We start from the raw sequence: 17,544 nt of genomic DNA on the forward strand, positions 1-17,544 counted from the left end.
TTTATCAATTATACCAGTAATGTCATTTTTATGGTCCAAGATTCAGTCCACAATCCCACACTGCATTCAGTTATTATGTATCCTTAGTCTCTTCCAATCTGGGACACTTCCTCAGTCTTAACTTTTTTTAAGTTTATTTATTTATTTTGAGAGAGAGAGGGAGACAGAGAATCCCAAGCAGGCTCTGAGCTGTCAGTGCAGAGCCTGACATGGGGCTCAAATCTCATGAACCATGAGATCATCACCTGAGCTGAAATCAAGAGTCAGATGCTTAGCTGACTGTGCCCCCAGGGCACCCCTCAGTCTTAACATTTTTGAAGTGCACTGGCCGGCTATTTTGTCTCTCAATTTGGGTTTTCCTGATGTTTTCTCATGATTAGATTGAAATTATGCTTTTTTGGCCAGGGTACCACATTTTTGGCAAGGGTACCACATTTTTGGCATAAGGACTACAGAAGTGTTTATCCCCATCTCAGTGAATCATTTCAGGAGGTACTTGATGTTGATAGTGTGAACTGTCCAACGTTATTACTGGTGATGTTAACTTTGGTCACACGATTAAGGTAGTGAGTGCCAAGTTTGTCCATATAAAATTATTTCCCCCCTTGCAAATATGGCTTCTCATCATATTTTTTCTCCCTGATTTTAGTATCCCTTGATGATCTTGCCTTTCACAATTATTACTGTGAGGTCTCCCAAATGGTGATTTTCTATTTCCATCTTTCCTTCTACATTTGATACTTATAGTTCTCTGTAAGGAAGAGCTTTCTTTGCTCATCCACTTCTTTATATTCATTTATATCATAGTATGATTTTTAACTATGAAATATTTCTATGTATCTATCCACACATCCACATATATACATATCATAATTTATTTAGATAAATCTCTATTAATGGACATTGAGATGATGATTATTATTTTAATATTTATTTATTTTTGAGAGAGAGACAGACAGAGTGAGAGTGGAGAGGGGCAGAGAGAGAGGGAGACACAGAATCCGAAGCAGGCTCCAGGCTCTGAGCTGTCAGCACAGGGCCCGAGGTGGGCCGGGCTCGAACTCACTAACAGCAAGATCATGACCTGAGCCAAAGTCAGATGCTTAACCAGTTGAGCCACCCAGGCACCCCTGGGATTATTTTTTTAAGTTTATTTATTTTGAGAAAGAGAGCTGATGCACAAGTGGGGGAGGGGCAGAGAGAGATTGAGAGAGAGAGAGAGAGAGAGAGAGAGAGAGAGAGAGAGAGAGAGGAGAGAGAACAGAGAGGATCCCAAGCAGGCTCTCCACTGTTAGCACGGAACTGGATGTGGGGCTGGTCATGACCTGAGCCAAAGTTGGACGCTTAACTGACTGAGCTACCCAAGCGTCCCAAGGAATTATTTTTATTTTTTTAATGCTCTGAGCACCATAATGAACATACAGTTACTTCCCTAAGATAAATTGCCCTAAGAACAATCATTTCAGTGTCAAAAGTACTTAAAAAGTACATATTTCCCCTGTAGAAAATTTAATACAAATGTCACTCAAGCAACATATGAAAGTGCCCATTTCCCCACACTAGGGACAACATTTCTCAACTTCTAATATGTTGTCTTATTATTTTGGGGAATGTGGCAAAATATACATAAAGGAAACACTTTTTAGAGTGGGTGGAAATTACAGTGAGATCAAAGAAAGCTCATAGTTTAACAAAATTTTCTCCTGAGAGCTGCCCCACAGTGAAAATAGATGCTCTGTATGGAAAAAAGTTTCATGTCATCTGAAATGTTCAAATCAAGATTTAAAGCCACTTGCTGGGATTGAGGTAAAGGGGGTTGGACAAACTGTGAGGCCCTTCTTGTTCCTGGGAGTATCTAATACATTGGTCTCTGGCCATCTGCATATGTCTCTGAACTTGGATGAAGTGAAGTGAACTTGGATGTCTTACTTTTCAGTGGTTGAAGGCCTTTCACTGTTGGACTTGGGAGTGTCTCCGTATTCTGGAGCAGTATTTCATGAAGTAAGTGTTCTTGTTTTCTTTTCTGGGTATTAAGAGTAGTTTATAGTCACAAATACCAAAGCCTAACCTCCATTTTGTACAAACATTTGAAAACATCTATTTTTGAAAATCATATTTAGAAACAGACCTTTTTTAGATGTCCTCTGAATAAGAAGGAGGTTTCACAATTGCAGTGGAAATGATCCAGATCAAGATTGTGATTTGCGGAAGCAGATGAGACTTCTGTAGAAGTTACCATTTTTATTGGCAAATAAATCGTAAACAGTTCCCAGTGCACAAATAAGTTGTATGCTAATTGGCCTGTAATTGGTTCTTTGGAACATGCTTTTCCATGAAAACTGTGTTAGCAATGCTGGTTTCTTAGAAAGTCACAAAAGCCTGTTTAACCCATAAAATTAGTTCTTAAGAATGCTAAAGTCATTGTTGGGTCACCATCATCTCTTGCGTGGGCTCCTGCAACAGCTTCCTGACGAGTCTTGCTCCATTCGGTCTTGCTCCTTTACTTTTAATTCTGCAGTCAGAGTCATCTTTCTGAAATGTGAATCTGATTTTGTCAGCTCACCACTGAACTCAGGATAAAATCCAAACACCTTAGGGAGTATACAAAGCCCTGTGGGCCCTGCTTACCACATTAACCACATTTCTTTCCACTCTCACCTCCCCATTATTATTGGTTACATCGTTTTAAAGTACAAGTCTTCTAATTTGAAATTTTAACCCCTCAGTTTTACAGTTGTATCCTTCATACATACTTTGAGAACAAATTTGTTTGTTTGTTTGTTTGTTTTTTCTGTCTAGTATTTTGAAAGCATTCAGCTTGGTTCTCATGGAAATAACAACAGGCTTTTGCATTCATATTAGTTAGCTTGTATTACAGTCTAATTGAGCCACAATAATAAGAGCAGCTAGCAGAAACAGGGACAATTTAAGACTCTTAATAAGCACACAATTCAGTTATTGGGAACAGATATGTGTGGGCATATAAAAGCATAGCCCACTAGCCACAAGGGCCCAGTGTGGAGGAGGCCTTGGGCAGTATGTTTTCTAGACAGAATAGGAACTCCCTGAGAGAGTTCTCACATACATTCATAATGCTCCAGCACTGTATTCTCTCTTACCTGTGTTTCTTTGCTCATGCTCTTGTTTCCTTATGGAAGGCTATTCTTCCCTCTTTTTGTGATTAGCTTTACTATTTAGGTATTAGCTTAGAGTTTACCTCCTTCTAGAAACCGTTCTTCCTGAACATCTTCCAAAGCATCTTGTGCTTATACTTTTAATGGCTCATATCATACTCTTGAAATTGCCTCTGTACTTGTTTTACCTAGTATGCTATATGTTCCTCAGAACAGGTACTGGCACCTTTTCATTAAGTATTCCTAGTCCCTAGTCCTGTATCTACAGATGTATTCCAATCCCTCCCTTCCTTCTGTCTTTTAATAAAGATTTGTTAAGTACATACCAAATGCCAGCTACCCTGGTAGGTGTTAGGGATACAAAACAAGACACGGTCCTTGGCCTCATGGTACTTATTTCTGAGAGCACAAAGAAAAAAAAAGTTAGTAAAAAGAAAACAGATTTCAGAGCAAAGAATATTACCAGAAGTAAAGAAGTTTATTGCATAATGATAAGGGGGTCAATTCTCAAGAGAACATAATAATCCTAATGTGTATGCACCTAATAACAGAGTTTCAAAATACATGGAAACTGACAGAACTGCAAGGAGAAATAGACAAATCCACAATTATAGTCAGAGGTTTCAATATCCTTCTCTCAGGGATTCATAGGACAAGCAGACAAAATCAACAAGGCTGTAGAAGGCTTGAATAGCATGTCAACCAACTTGACCTCATTGACATTTATAGAACATTCTGTCCAACAACAGCAAAACACATAATCTTTTCAAGTGTACATGGAACATCTGCAAGATAGACCATATTCTGGGTCATAAAACAAGGCTTAATGAATTTAAAAGGATTGAAGTCATAGAAAGTATATTCTTTGACCACAATAGAATTAAATAAAAAACTAATACCAGAAAGATGTCTGGAAAGTCCCCAAATATTTGGAAACTAAGTATTCTCCTCAATAACCCATGGATCAAAGAAGAAATCAGAAGGGAAATTAGAAAGTATTTGAACTGAATGAAAATGAAAGCACAACCTATTGAAATATGTGGGATGTCAGTAAGCAGTACTCGGGGGAAATATATAGTGCTAAATGCCTATATTGGAAAAGAAGAAAGGTCTCAAACTGATGACCTCTGTTTTTACCTTAAGAAACTAGGAAAAGATGGGCACAAAAACAGACAGATCAATGGAACAGAATAGAGAACCCAGAAATGGACCCACAAACGTATGGCCAACTAATCTCTAACAAAGCAGGAAAGAATATCCAATGGAATAAAGACAGTCTCTTCAGCAAGTGGTGCTGGGAAAACTGGACAGCGACATGCAGAAGAATGAATCTGGACTACTTTCTTACACCATACACAAAAATAAACTCAAAATGGATGAAAGACCTAAACGTAAGACAAGAAACCGTCAAAATCCTCGAAGAGAAAGCAGGCAACAACCTCTTTGACCTTGGCCACAGCAACTTCTTACTCAACGTGTCTCTGGAGTCAAGGGAAACAAAAGCAAAAATGAACTACTGGGACCTCATCAAAATAAAATCTTCTGCACAGCTCAGGAAACAATCAGCAAAACTAAAAGGCAACTGACAGAATGGGAGAAGATATTTGCAAATGACATATCAGATAAAAGGTTAGTATCCAAAACCTAGAAAGAACTTATCAAATTCAACACCCAAAAAACAAATTATCCAGTGAAAAAATGGGCAAAAGACATGAATAGACACTTCTCCAAAGAAGACATCCAAATGGCCAACCGACACATGGAAAAATGTTCAACATCACTCATCATCAGGGAAATACAAATCAAAACCACCATGAGATACCACCTCACACCTGTTAGAATGGCTAACATTAACAACTCAGGCAACAACAGATGTTGGCGAGGATGCGGAGAAAGAGGTTCTCTTTTGCATTGTTGGTGGGACTGCAAACTGGTGCAGCCACTCTGGAAAATAGTATGGAGGTTCCTCAAAAGACTAAAAATAGAACTACCCTATGACCCAGCAATTGCACTACTAGGTATTTATCCAAAGGATATAGGTATGCTGTTTCAAAGGGGCACATGCACCCCGATGTTTATAGCAGCAAGATCAACAATAGCCAAAGTATGGAAAGAGCCCAAATGTCCATCGATGGATGAATGGATAAAGAAGATGTGGTGTATATATACAATGGAGTATTACTCAGCAATCAAACAGAATGAAATCTTGCCATTTACAACTGCGTGGATGGAACTAGAGGATATTATGCTAAGTGAAATTAGTCAGAGAAAGACAAATATCATATGACTTCACATATGATGACTTTAAGACACAGAACAGATGAACACAAGGGAAGGGAAGCAAAAATAATATAAAAACAGGGAGGGGGACAAAACATAAGAGACTCATAAATATGGAGAACAAACAGGGTTACTGGAGGGGGTGTGGGAGGGGGGATGGACTAAATGGGTAAGGGGCATTAAGGAGTCTACTCCTGAAATCATTGTTACATTATATGCTAACTAATTTGGATATAAATTTTAAAAATGACATTAAAATAAAAAAAATAAAATTGCCTTGTTCTTTAAAAAAATAAATTAGGAAAAGAAGATAAATTAACCTCAAAGTAAGCAGAATAAAAGAAATAAGATCTAAGTGAAAACAAATGAAACAGGAAAACAATATTGAAAATCACTGAAACAAAGCTGGTTCTTTGGGATGAACAGTCAAATTGATAAACTTTTGGGAATTGGGATATATTCAATATCTTGGTTGTGGTAATGGTTTCATGGGTGTATACATAGGCCAAAACTTATCAAATTGTATACTTTAGGGGCTCCTGGGTGGCTCAGTTGGTTAAATGTCTGACTTCAGCTCAGGTTATGATCTCATGGTTTGTGAGTTTGAGCCCCATGTCGGGCTCTGCGCTGTCAGCACAGAGCTCACTTCATGTCCTCTGTCTCCCTCTCTCTCTGCTCCTCCCCTGCTCACATTCTCTGTCTCTCAAAACATAAATAAACATTAAAAAGGTATACTTTAAATATATATAGTTTATTTTATACTAATTATATTTCCATAAAACTAAAGTTAAAAAAAAGTGAGATTTCAGTTAAATGGTAAGTAAGTACATGTAGAAAAATAAAACTGGGTACAGGGATAAAGAGTGACAGTCAGGGCTGCCTGGGTGGCTCAGTTGGTTAAGTGTCTGACTCTTGGTTTCAGCTCAGTTCATGATGTCATGGTTCGTGAGCTCAAGCTCCACATCAGGCTCCATGCTGACACAATAGAAACTGTTTGGGATTCTCTCTCTCCCTCTCTCTCTGCCCCTCCCCTGCACTCACTCACTCCTTCAAAATAAACTTAATAAAAAAAAGAGTGACAGTTGGGGTGCCTGGGTGGCTAAGTCAGTCAAGTGTCTGACTTGGGCTTAGGTCTCCATCTTGTGGTTTGTGGGTTCAAGCCCTGCGTTGGGCTCTTTGCTGACAGCTCAGAACCTGGAGCCTACTTCGGATTTTGTGTCTCCCTCTCTCTCTCTCTGCCCCTTCCCTGTTCACACTCAGTCTCTCTCTGTCTCTCAAAAATAAATGTTAAAAAAAAGAGTGAAAGTCATGTATGTGTCACTGTTTTAGATAGTGTGTTCAGGGAAGGCACTCTGAAAAAGTGAAATTTGAGTAAGAGATCTAAATGAAGCCAGCATATCATAGCATCTATGATGGCCCTGATTTGGGAATGCACTTGGCATTTGTGAGTGGAAAAAGAAGGCAAGTGTTAAGGCAGAATGAACAAAGAGGAGAATAATAAAGACAAATTATGCAAAGTTAGGAGTCAGATTATGTAACACTTTTTATACACATGGTTAGGAGTTTGGTTCTTTTCTCTCTCTCTCTCTCTCTCCCTCTCTCTCTCTCTCTCTACCTACCTACCTATCTTTAGTGTTATTATTTTTTTAGTGTAATTATTTTAATGTCCAAAATTTATAATATGAAGACCAGAGCTTCCTCCTAGACTCAAATTTATAAATTCTTATAAATTGAGATACTTCTTATCTAATGTGGTTTCTAGGAAGAATTCATTCAAGTCCTCAGTGGTCATTTGCTCAAATGGAATTATGTTCTTCATCTTCTCTAGCTCTCTCGTATTCCTCAATCCTGGCCTTGGAGAGACGTAAAAACTCAGCACAACTTTTTACATCTTTTTTCATAGCATCCTGGCATACGAGCCTTCAGGGCATTAAACTTCTCAAAGTCATTTGCCAAGTCAGCCTTTACCACATTGGCCTTGTATAAGCCCAGTTGATAGCGGGTAGATTCTTAGGTAGAGTAGCCAGTGTGGTTATAAGGGTCTCATTCCAAGACTTTAGGGAATTAACAGTGGTCTTTTGGTCTCAGGGTATGATCTTTCCAAGGGCTACTCAGTAAATGCCTATTAGAGAAAGTTTGTGCCCAGCCATCTTGAGATCCTTCACTAATCTTGGTGGCCCACGGTAGCAACTAGATTTTGTTTTTACTATGCTGGGAAGACATGGAGACTTTGAAGCCAGGAGAGGAGTGATCATATTTATTTTACATTTGATAAATATTGCTGTAGATACTGTAAGGGGAATTGACTCTAGGGACAAGAGGTGAAGCAGGAAAATGATTAGGAAGGATGCCTATGCAGTAGTCTAAGCAGGATGATGGTGGCTTGGGACTAGTGTAGTAACAATGAAGATGGTGAAAAGTGATTAGATTCTTTAAAAAAGTAATTAAATTCTGGTTATACTTTTAGAAGTAGACTTGTTAATAGATTAGATATGAGATACGAAGGCAAGAGAAGATTCAAGGATATGATTCAAGAAGAGCAGGTTTTTTGTCCTGAGCAACTGAATAACTGAGGTTATTTAATGAGATGAGGCATACTGAGGGAGGAGCAGTTTTTAGGAGGGTAAGAAGTAAGAGTTCAGATTTCACCATATTAAGTTTGAAGACATCCAAATGACAATGGTAAGGCAACAGGCTATACAAATGTGAAACTCAAGAAGAGAGGTTCTGACTGGAGGTTTAAAATTGGGATCTGTCAGCCTATAGATGATATTTGAAAACATGGGACTTGGAAACCAATTTGACAATAAATTTCATATTACAAAAGAAACTAACAACTGAAAAAACAAACATGGGACTTGATGTAATCACCTAGTGTGATAGCCAGCCTCCATGATGGCCCCCAAAGATTTCTACCTCTGGTATTCACACTTGTGGTCCTCTCCCATATCATACCAGAGTTGGCTTGTATGACTGAAAAAAAATATGCAGAAATAATGGTATGTCACTTCATAAATTAGGTTATAAAAGACACTGTGGCTTACATCTTGGACTTTCTCTTGAAAAGATAGACAATAGGCAATCTTGTTAAGGAATTTGCTCTAAAGGAGGGCAGAGAAATGGTATGGCAGATATCTGCTGAAGGCAGATATCTCATGAAGTTTTAAATATGAGAATCTGCCCTATATTTATTGTGGCACTGTTTACAATGGCCAAGATGTGGAAGCACGCATGCATGCGCGCGCGCGCACACACACACACACACACACACACACACACACACACACACTGGAATATTATTTAGCCATAAAAAAGAATGGGATCTTGGCATTTGCAGCAACACGGATGGACCTAGAGGGTATTGTGCTAAGTGAAATAAGTCAGACAAAGACAAATACCGTATGATTTCACTTACATGTGGAGTCTAAAAAACCGAAACAAATGAATAAACTAACAAAAAGCAGAAACAGACCCATAAATATAGAGAACAAACTGATGGTTGCCAGAGTGGAGTGGAGTGGGGTGGGGGAGATGGGCAAAATGGGTGAAGAGGAGTGATATAGGCTTTCAATTATGGAATAAAAGGGACAGCATAGGGAATGTAGTCAGAGGTATCATAATAGCATTGTATGGTGACAGATGATAGCCACACTTGTGGGGTGCATAACATAATATATAAACTTGTTGAATCACCATGTTGTACACCTGAAACTAATGTAGCACTGTGTGTCAACTATACTTCAGTGAAAAAAAAAAAAGAACATGTGGCTCAGTCAGTAGAGCATGTGACTCTTAATCTCAGGGTTGGGAGTTCAAGCCCCACATTGGGTGTAGAATCTGTTTTAAAAAACATGTAAAAACTCTCAAAACTTACTAAGATAAAATAATAAAATAGCAAAAAAATTGAGAATCTGTGTATATAGTTGCTGATGGGAATAATCCTGTGGATAGAGAAGTTGGTGATGTAGGGAAGAGAATAATTGAATGAGCATTGTCTTTGAGGAGGCAGGAAGGAATGAGATGCAGTTCATAAGGGGAGAATTTGACTTTAGGTAAGACGAAAGTAAGTTCATCTGTTGTTAATAAGAGAGAATATAGGTATAGATAAAGGATGTTGGTCACTGGGTAGTGGGAAAATAAGGTGGTTCTCATTTAATTGTTTCTTTTCTCAGTGAAATAAGAAATGAAGTTGTCAGATGACAGTGAGGAGTGGGGAGGGAAGTTAGAGGTTGAGGACAGGGGAAGATGTGAAACAGTCCTGTCAGAAAGAATATGTCAAATGAATGAATGGAAGAGCTGTATCTAGCCATTTAACCATTATTTAAAATGTTTCTCTGGGAAAATGCGTTCTTAGCTATAGTGAGGGAGTCTAGAACATATTCTTACTCCTTACTGGTGTGTGTGTGTGTGTATAAGTAAAAGGGGATAATGGTATGAGATAGTAATTTCCTGCTATTAGAAGCCATGTTAACTCTCTATACTTGTGTAAGATAACTTCTTGGGGACTGAACAGTTGCTTCCCCCAAACGTAGTGGGGATGACCTCAAATTCGGAGTCCCTTGCTCCTCTTTCCTGAATATGGGTTAATTTGCTTGTAAGCTCAGTGTTCTTAAATCAAGAGCTACCTGTGTTTCAATATAGTTTCTTTAAATAATAAAGCATAAAGAAATAAAATTAAGGGTGCCTGGGTAGCTTAGTCGGTTGAGCATCCAACTTGATTTTGGCTCAGGTCATGATCCCAGGGTCATGGGGTTGAGCCTGCATTGGGCTCTGTGCTGAGTGTGGAGCCTGTTTAAGATTCTCTCTCTCTCTCTCTCTCTCTCTCTCTCTCTCTCTGCCCCTCTGCCCTTCTCCCCCACTTGTGCTCTCTCTCTCTCCGAAATAAAAGAAAAAGAAAAAAATTATATCAAGCCAAGTGAAAAGAGTACTTTGGAAGAGAAAGTTCATCGTTCCTTTGCCTTTTATTTTTTTTTAATCTTCAGCTGATTTTACCATCTAGTTCTTAGGGAAAAGTAAGAATATGTTAAAGGGGAGAAGAAAAATCTGCACAGGAGAGAAAAAAGAGAATTGTGGCAACCACATTAGATTTTATGACTACCTTCAACAAATGTTTCTATTTTGTGTTTAGCCAAGTAATGATCATAAAATTGTGAGTTCATTCAAAATTTACCCTACCCTGACCGGGAATGGTTACTCACATGGAAATGTAGCATGAAGACAAATTATATTCAGTGTATACTTCTCTATAATAATATGATATACAGTTAAACTACCGTGGACATGTTAGTTCATTATGGAAACCAGCCCATTTGCTGATAGGCTTTTTGAGAACTATTTGTTCTGTCATTTCTGAGACCTACTTAGTGCCACTCTAAACTATCTAAAGCATCAAAGCACTTTGAAAGCAGGCTATTGGTAATATAAATATCAAGTTACTACTTCTTACTGACAAAGATAAATGCAAAAAAGAATCCATTAGTAGATAGTTGTAAAACATTTAGTTCTTTTAGAACTTTGGAAGGCAAAGTTGATGCCCTTGTTTTCAAAAGGAGGTAAAAAGTTGATCTCAGGTAGCTAACATATTGAGGTTTACTGTATGTTAGGCACTGTGCTAAGTAAGCACTTGTGCCCATTACCACTTACTCCTCCCAAGAATCCTGTGAAAGGTCACTATTCTTCTTCTTTTTTTTTTTATGTTTATTTTTGAGAGAGAAAGAGAGACAGACTGTGAGCAGGGAGAGAGACACGGAATCCAAAGCAGGCTCCAGGCTCTGAGCTGTTAGCACAGAGCCCGACGTGGGCCCCAAACCCACAAACCACGAGATCATGACCTGAGCCAAAGTTGGACACTTAACCGTCTGAGCCACCCAGGCACCCCGAAAATAGGTGGCTATTCTTATTTTATAGCTGAGGAAACTAAGGCTTGGAAGGGAAAAGTACACAGGTGGAACCTGTATTTAAACCTGAGTTTGACCCCAAAGCCTTGTTCTTTCTACTACACTAGCTAAAAAGCATGTTAGTGACCTTTGCAATATTACAGGATATATTTTTGCAAGTGATTGGGAGTTGGAAAGAGGTGCTCCTGAGTCACCAGCAAAAACTCACTAAAACCAAGTCATGCACTATCTTTCTGGTTCTGGCGTATTGGTGAACTGGCTTATAGTAGCAGATCAACCCTCCTGCCAAGAAAAACTAGGAAAGGAGGATGAATAGAAAAAAAATATCTATTTGATGGTATTGGAAAGTATCAAGATAGCCAGGATTATTGAGGGGCTGAGATCCCAGAGAGGAAAATACAAAATGTGAGACTGACAGTCTGAGCTGCTTTCTCTTTGATGTATTTATCAATTTGTAAGTGGCATAGGCTGAGGTTAGAGAAAGAGAACAGAAATTGGCTGTTAAGAGGCTAAGGAGCTAAGTAGAGCTATTGGAAGTCTCACAGTGCTGGAGAAATAACAAAATCAAATGCATGGCCAACCAAGGTGGCAGGGCTCTGGTAAACATCTTCGCTTCCAATTGGGTCCTCCGAAGGACTACACTGAAGGAAGGAATAAGGGTAAATGACATATAGATATTACAAAAAAATAAATCAAAGGGGCACCTGGGTGGCTCAGTCCATTAAGCATCCGACTCCTGTTTTCGGCTTGGGCTATGATCCCAGGGTTGTGGGATTGAGCCCTGCATAGGGTTCCATGCTGAGAGTGGAGCCTCCCTCTGCCCCTTTTTCCCAGTTGTGCACTCTTTCTCTCTCTCTCTCACTCTCTCACACAGACAGACAGACAGACAGACAGACAGACACACACACACACACACACACACACACACAGATCTAGCTTAATTAGCTAAACTAATTAGATTAAGGTGATGCTATTCTAGTTGCTTGCCAGAAATTTAAAGAAATCTTTTCTGGAAGAAAATAGCCTTGTCCAGAACCTCTAAAATTTTTCATATCTATAATGTCCATCATTCAACCAAAAGTTACCAAGCATAATAAAAGAGAAAAAAAAATAGACACTACGGATTCACAGGTGATTCAGATATTGGAGCTGTCAAACTTAGACTGTAAGATAACTGTGGTCAGTGATTAATATGCACAAAAAATAAGTGACGAGGCAGAGAATTTCTCCAGGGAACTGGAATATATAATAATGAATCAAATGGAAATTCTAGAACTGGAAAACATAATAGCAAATTAAGAATGCAATAGGCACAGTTAACAGCCAATTACACAAAGCTAAAGAGAAGACTCATGGGGCACCTGACTGGCTCAGTCAGTAAAGCATGTGACTCTTGATCTTAGGGTTGTGTGTTCCAGCCCCACATTGGGTGTAGAGTTTACTTGAAAAATAAATAAAATCTTCGGACATTTGGGTGGCTCAGTCGGTTAGGTGTCCGACTCTTGATTTCGGCTCACGTCATGATCTCACTGTTCATGAGTTCGAGGCTTGCTTGGGATTCTCTGTCTCCCTCTCTCTCTGCCCTTCCCCCATGCATGCATGCTTACTCTTGCTCTCTCAAAAATAAATAAACAAAAAAATAAAAAAATAAATCTTTGAGAAAAAAAGAGAGAGGACTCATGATCTGGAAGATAGGTCTGTAGAAAACATCTAGACTAAAGCTTGGAGAGAAAAGGATAGAAAACAGAAAAAAAAAAAAAGAGATCTATGAGATATAAAACATCTCAGAAGACAGAAGAAGGGAAAACATTTCCCAGCTTATTGTATGAGTTCAGCAATCTTGGTCCACTATGGAGTTCCCCTTGGCTATTCTGTATGCCTTAGAATTAAAGTTTACCTCATACCTTTACTACTCTTGAAACTGATAATAGTAAGATTTAAGTTAATTTGTTTGTTTTTCTCCTACAGACTCCATTAATAATATACCTCTTTCATTTCCTGATTGACTATGCTGAATTGGTATTTATGGTAAGTAACCTTCCACATGAAATCAACACGTATATATCTTTATAGTCTTTTATCTTTTAGGAACTTAGGAGTTGCTCAGAGTGTGAAAGCAAAAACCTATCCTTAATTGAATTCAAGGAACTGTGATATATTATGGAAGTATGGGGAGTAGTCTCTGACATCTGACCAGTTCTAATTCCTTATACTTTTAAAATTTGGTTTCTGGACTATGTAGTCTCAAACTTTCTAGTGCCAAAATTCTATGATTGGCTTTAATTGTAGTGCCAGTGTAGAGGGCATCCTGAAGTTCCTAAGCATTCTGCCAAAAGGTTCCGTGCAGTGGACCTAGGCCTGATGAGACTCTTAGGAGCAATAACCTTCAAAGTTGAGATGACAGGGCTGTTTTGAGAGATAGTCATTTGAAACACTTGCCTAATGTAGAGTTGAAAATCTGGGTCAAATAGGAGATCCACTGAGGTCTTCCTTAATAATTATAATGGCTGCTGTTTATTGAGGACTTATTTAGTGCTGGGCACTTGACATACATCAGGCCTGCAAAGTATTGGGTATTATTCCTACTTTATAGAAAACTTAAGTAACTTGCAATTAAAGAACAGATGTGGTACACCAGGCTAACATAAGCCTTGATGGGTCCTTATCCTCAAGGTTTTCCAGTCAAATCTCCCTGAAAGGCTTTATCTTTGGGTAGTCAAAGTGAGGCTTGAGGTTCTGCCTGACTGGACAAATTCATTACCAAATAACCCACCACCATCCAAAACCTCTAGGCCCTGGCAGCATTTCCTCACTCTTATACTATTGTTTCTCTTTCTTTTGACAGGTAACTGATGCACTCACTGCCATTGCCCTGTATTTTGCAATCCAAGACTTCAATAAAGTTGTGGTAAGTAGTCAGTGGGTGAGACAAAACTGGTGGAATTTTTTGGTAGCCTTCTGGTCTCTGTTATTACAAAAAATCAAAGGTCATGTACTTAAGGATCCAACTGTTTAAAAATACTAAGAAATAGGAATGAAGCTTCTGGCCTGTTAAGCCAGTTCTGCAATGGCCAAACCTAAACCAACAAGACAGCTTCACTAATAGATACAGAAAGGTCAGTTTAATCTCTGTAGCTTAATATCCATTCACCTGTGTAACTTTAGACTTTCTGGAGCAGAGTTGAACTACAATTATAGTAATGAGGACCCTTAATAATCTTCCTTTCATGAGTATAGCTTTTAACTCACTGTGTTATGCCTATCTGAGGTAAAATTGGATTCCCAATGTAGTTTCTGTTTCTCTACAGAGAACAATCTTACTTGGAAAATTTGGCATGTAGTAAATGCCTGTAGAAAGTTTTTTTGTTTGTTTTTTTTTTTAAATCAGGTGTAATCTTTTCTTTTTTTTTTTTTAAGTTTATTTATTTATTTTGAGAGATAGTGAGCAAGCAGGGGAGTGGCAGAGAGAGAAGGAGAGAGAGAGAGAATTCCAAGCAGGTTCCATGCTGCCTGTGCGGAGCCTGACATGGGGCTCGAATCTACAAACTGTGAGATCATAACCTGAGCTGAAATCAAGAGTCAGACATTTAACTGACTGAGCCACCCAGGTGCCCCCTTTTTTAAAATTATTTTTGAGAGAGAAAGAGAGAAAGCACGTGAACAGGGAAGGGGGAGGGAAAGAGAGAGAGGGAGAGAGGATCCGAAGTGGGCTCTGTGCTGACAGCAGAGAGCCCGATGTGGAGGCTTGAATTCATGAACTGTGAGATCATGACCTGGGCCGAAGCCAGGCACTTAACCCACTGAGCCACCCGGCGTCCCGCCTGTAGAAAGTATTGATGAAGTATTGATGTAAACTTTAGTCTTAATCCGTATGTAATAGCCAAAGGGAGTGATATATCGTGACCATTTTCATTTTCCTGGGTTCTGAGAGAGTTAACAGATTAACCATGTGTACTATCCATGTAGTTATTTTAAAAATTGGCTGCAGTCCTCCTTGACTGGCTGGGAGCCACTGAGATTAACTGGGGAGAGAGAAGGCTGCATCCCACTGGTGTTGTCTGTGGTTTATTTTCACGTCTGTTACCAAGTAATAGAACCAGAAGTAGCAGTCTGCCTTTCTGTGGCACTGGTCATTAGTAACAAAGCTAGTGAATTCTACAATTATGGACCTCAAAGAGATTTACAAAATATCTGGATTGGGAGTTCTTAAATTGGGGTCCGTTTATAGGCTTAATAGTCCTATAAGACCAGAGAGTGTACATCTTAAACCACTGGAGCATTTGGGACATAAACAAACCTGAGGGCATTATGCTAAGTAAAATAAGTCGACAAAGACAAATCTTGTATGACCTTATTTATATGTGGAATCTAAAAAAGTAAAACTGGGAAGCCTGATTGGCTTAGGCAGTAGAACATGTGACTCTTGATCTCAAAGTCGTGAGTTCAAGCTCCACATTGGGCATAGAGCTTACTTTAAATAAACAAATAAATAAAAAGTCAAACTCCTAGAAACAGAGTAGATTGGTGGTTGACAGGGGGTGGGTTTGGAGATAGGGGAAATGGGAGGGTATTGGTCAAAGGGTACAAACTTTGGTTGTAAGATGAGTAAGTTCTGGAGATCTAATGTATAGCATGGTGACTATAGTTAATATTATATACTTGAAAGTTGCTAAAGGAGTATATCTTAAATGCTCTTACCATACACACACACACACACACACACACACACACACACACACACACACAGGAATTATGTGAGGTGATGGGTGTGTTAACTAACCTTATTGCGGTAATCATTTTACAATATGTACATGTATTAAATCTTATTGTACATTTAAACTTACACAATATCATACATCAGTTGTATTTCAGTAGGATTGGAAAAGAAAAGAAAATTTTAGGGACTGAGGTGAAATGCTTCAACAGATTCCTTTGAGGGCTAGAGATGAAATAATTGGGTGTGAAATTCATAAGCTGAGGAATGCAGAGATAAATTAGCAGTGGTTATTTTCTTCCCCAAGATAGATTGTGTATGTAGACCATAGTCTTTGTTCTTTGAAGTTATATGCTAAAATATTTAGGGGTGAAATGTCATGATATCCACAGCTTACTTTCAAATAGTTCAGAAAAAGAATTTGCATGTTTGCGTATGTATGTGTAGAGATAAAGGAAATGTGGCAAAATGTTAACAGTTAGTGGATCTAGGTGTTTTATTTATAAACTTTTCTATAGTTTATAAATTTTCAATAAAAAACACTGGGGAAAAAGTAGATCTGTGTCTGTACCCACCAGTGTATGTGTATACACGTGCATGTGCACACACACACACACACACACACACACACACACACACATATACACAGTATAGATGTGATATATGTGAATATCCAAGGGAGGGTTGGTAGCTTTCATTTAAGAACATGGCTAGATCTTTTCAACCAAAATGTAAAACTGAAATGTGTTTTAGTGAAAGTTGATTAGAGATGCCAACATTATATGTACTCCTTTTTTTGCTGTTCAACTGTCATAAACATACCACGCATACACCCTAATTAAAACCATTTTTTAATGGTGAGAGAAGCTTAAGGGTAAGTAATGAAGCTAGGTTTCATTTAATTTCCTAACAAAGTTAGACGTCAGTGTCAGTAGAAGAGATCCCTTTAATTTAGAGCAATGATAATTTTAATTCATTTGTTTATTATTTGAGTTTATATGGAAACATACAGAGAATTTTTTTTCTTTGTGTGATTTAAAGAGGTTGACAGAAAACCAAATGAGCTGTTGTTGATACCCTGTTTTGTGGGTTTTTTTTTTTTTTTTTTTTTAGTGATTGTACCCATTTATTACTTTCCCTTAGTAACAAAGGTCACATAAAATAACCACAGACAATTATTTTTTTCCTCTTTCTTTTGATTGTCAGATCTGTCAAACAGAGGATAAAGTAATCTTCTTTGAGAATTACACACATGTTTACTATAGTTACTATGAATGACCAACAAATTGAGATGCTTACAATTAGTCATATGAATCTTTGACTTCTAAATCCAAAAGCTGTATGCTTTTAAGACAGTCATACCTAATAATTAAAACTCTTACCAATTTCTTTAGAGATTTACCAACTCTTGTCTGGTACCAAGGATAAAGGGAGAAATGACAGGGACCTATTCTGGGTTGTGGCCCAGAGGAGAATGGGCAAGATGTGTATAAATGCTCTCATCAAGCATTTCTGAAAC

General features: G+C 38.4%; 1 protein-coding gene and 1 pseudogene across 2 annotated transcripts in view; one reads left to right on the forward strand and one right to left on the reverse strand.

Annotated features, from left to right (window-relative positions):
- PIGU (phosphatidylinositol glycan anchor biosynthesis class U) overlaps positions 1–17,544 on the forward strand; it is an 83,425-nt gene that overhangs the window by 9,584 nt on the left and 56,297 nt on the right. Inside the window, exons 2-4 of one of the 2 annotated variants that reach the window (XM_040447275.1) lie at positions 1,937–2,001; positions 13,280–13,339; positions 14,157–14,219. In XM_040447275.1, the coding sequence (XP_040303209.1) occupies positions 1,937–2,001; positions 13,280–13,339; positions 14,157–14,219 (188 nt within the window). The remainder of the gene's footprint in view (positions 1–1,936; positions 2,002–13,279; positions 13,340–14,156; positions 14,220–17,544) is intronic. The other variant, XM_040447276.1, reaches the window with a different exon arrangement.
- Positions 6,717–8,685, reverse strand: LOC121012285 (ATP synthase subunit d, mitochondrial-like; annotated as a pseudogene).

Source organism: Herpailurus yagouaroundi, unplaced genomic scaffold (genome assembly GCF_014898765.1).
Source record: "Herpailurus yagouaroundi ecotype Mexico unplaced genomic scaffold, PumYag 196, whole genome shotgun sequence".
Taxonomy (NCBI): Eukaryota; Metazoa; Chordata; class Mammalia; order Carnivora; family Felidae; genus Herpailurus; species Herpailurus yagouaroundi.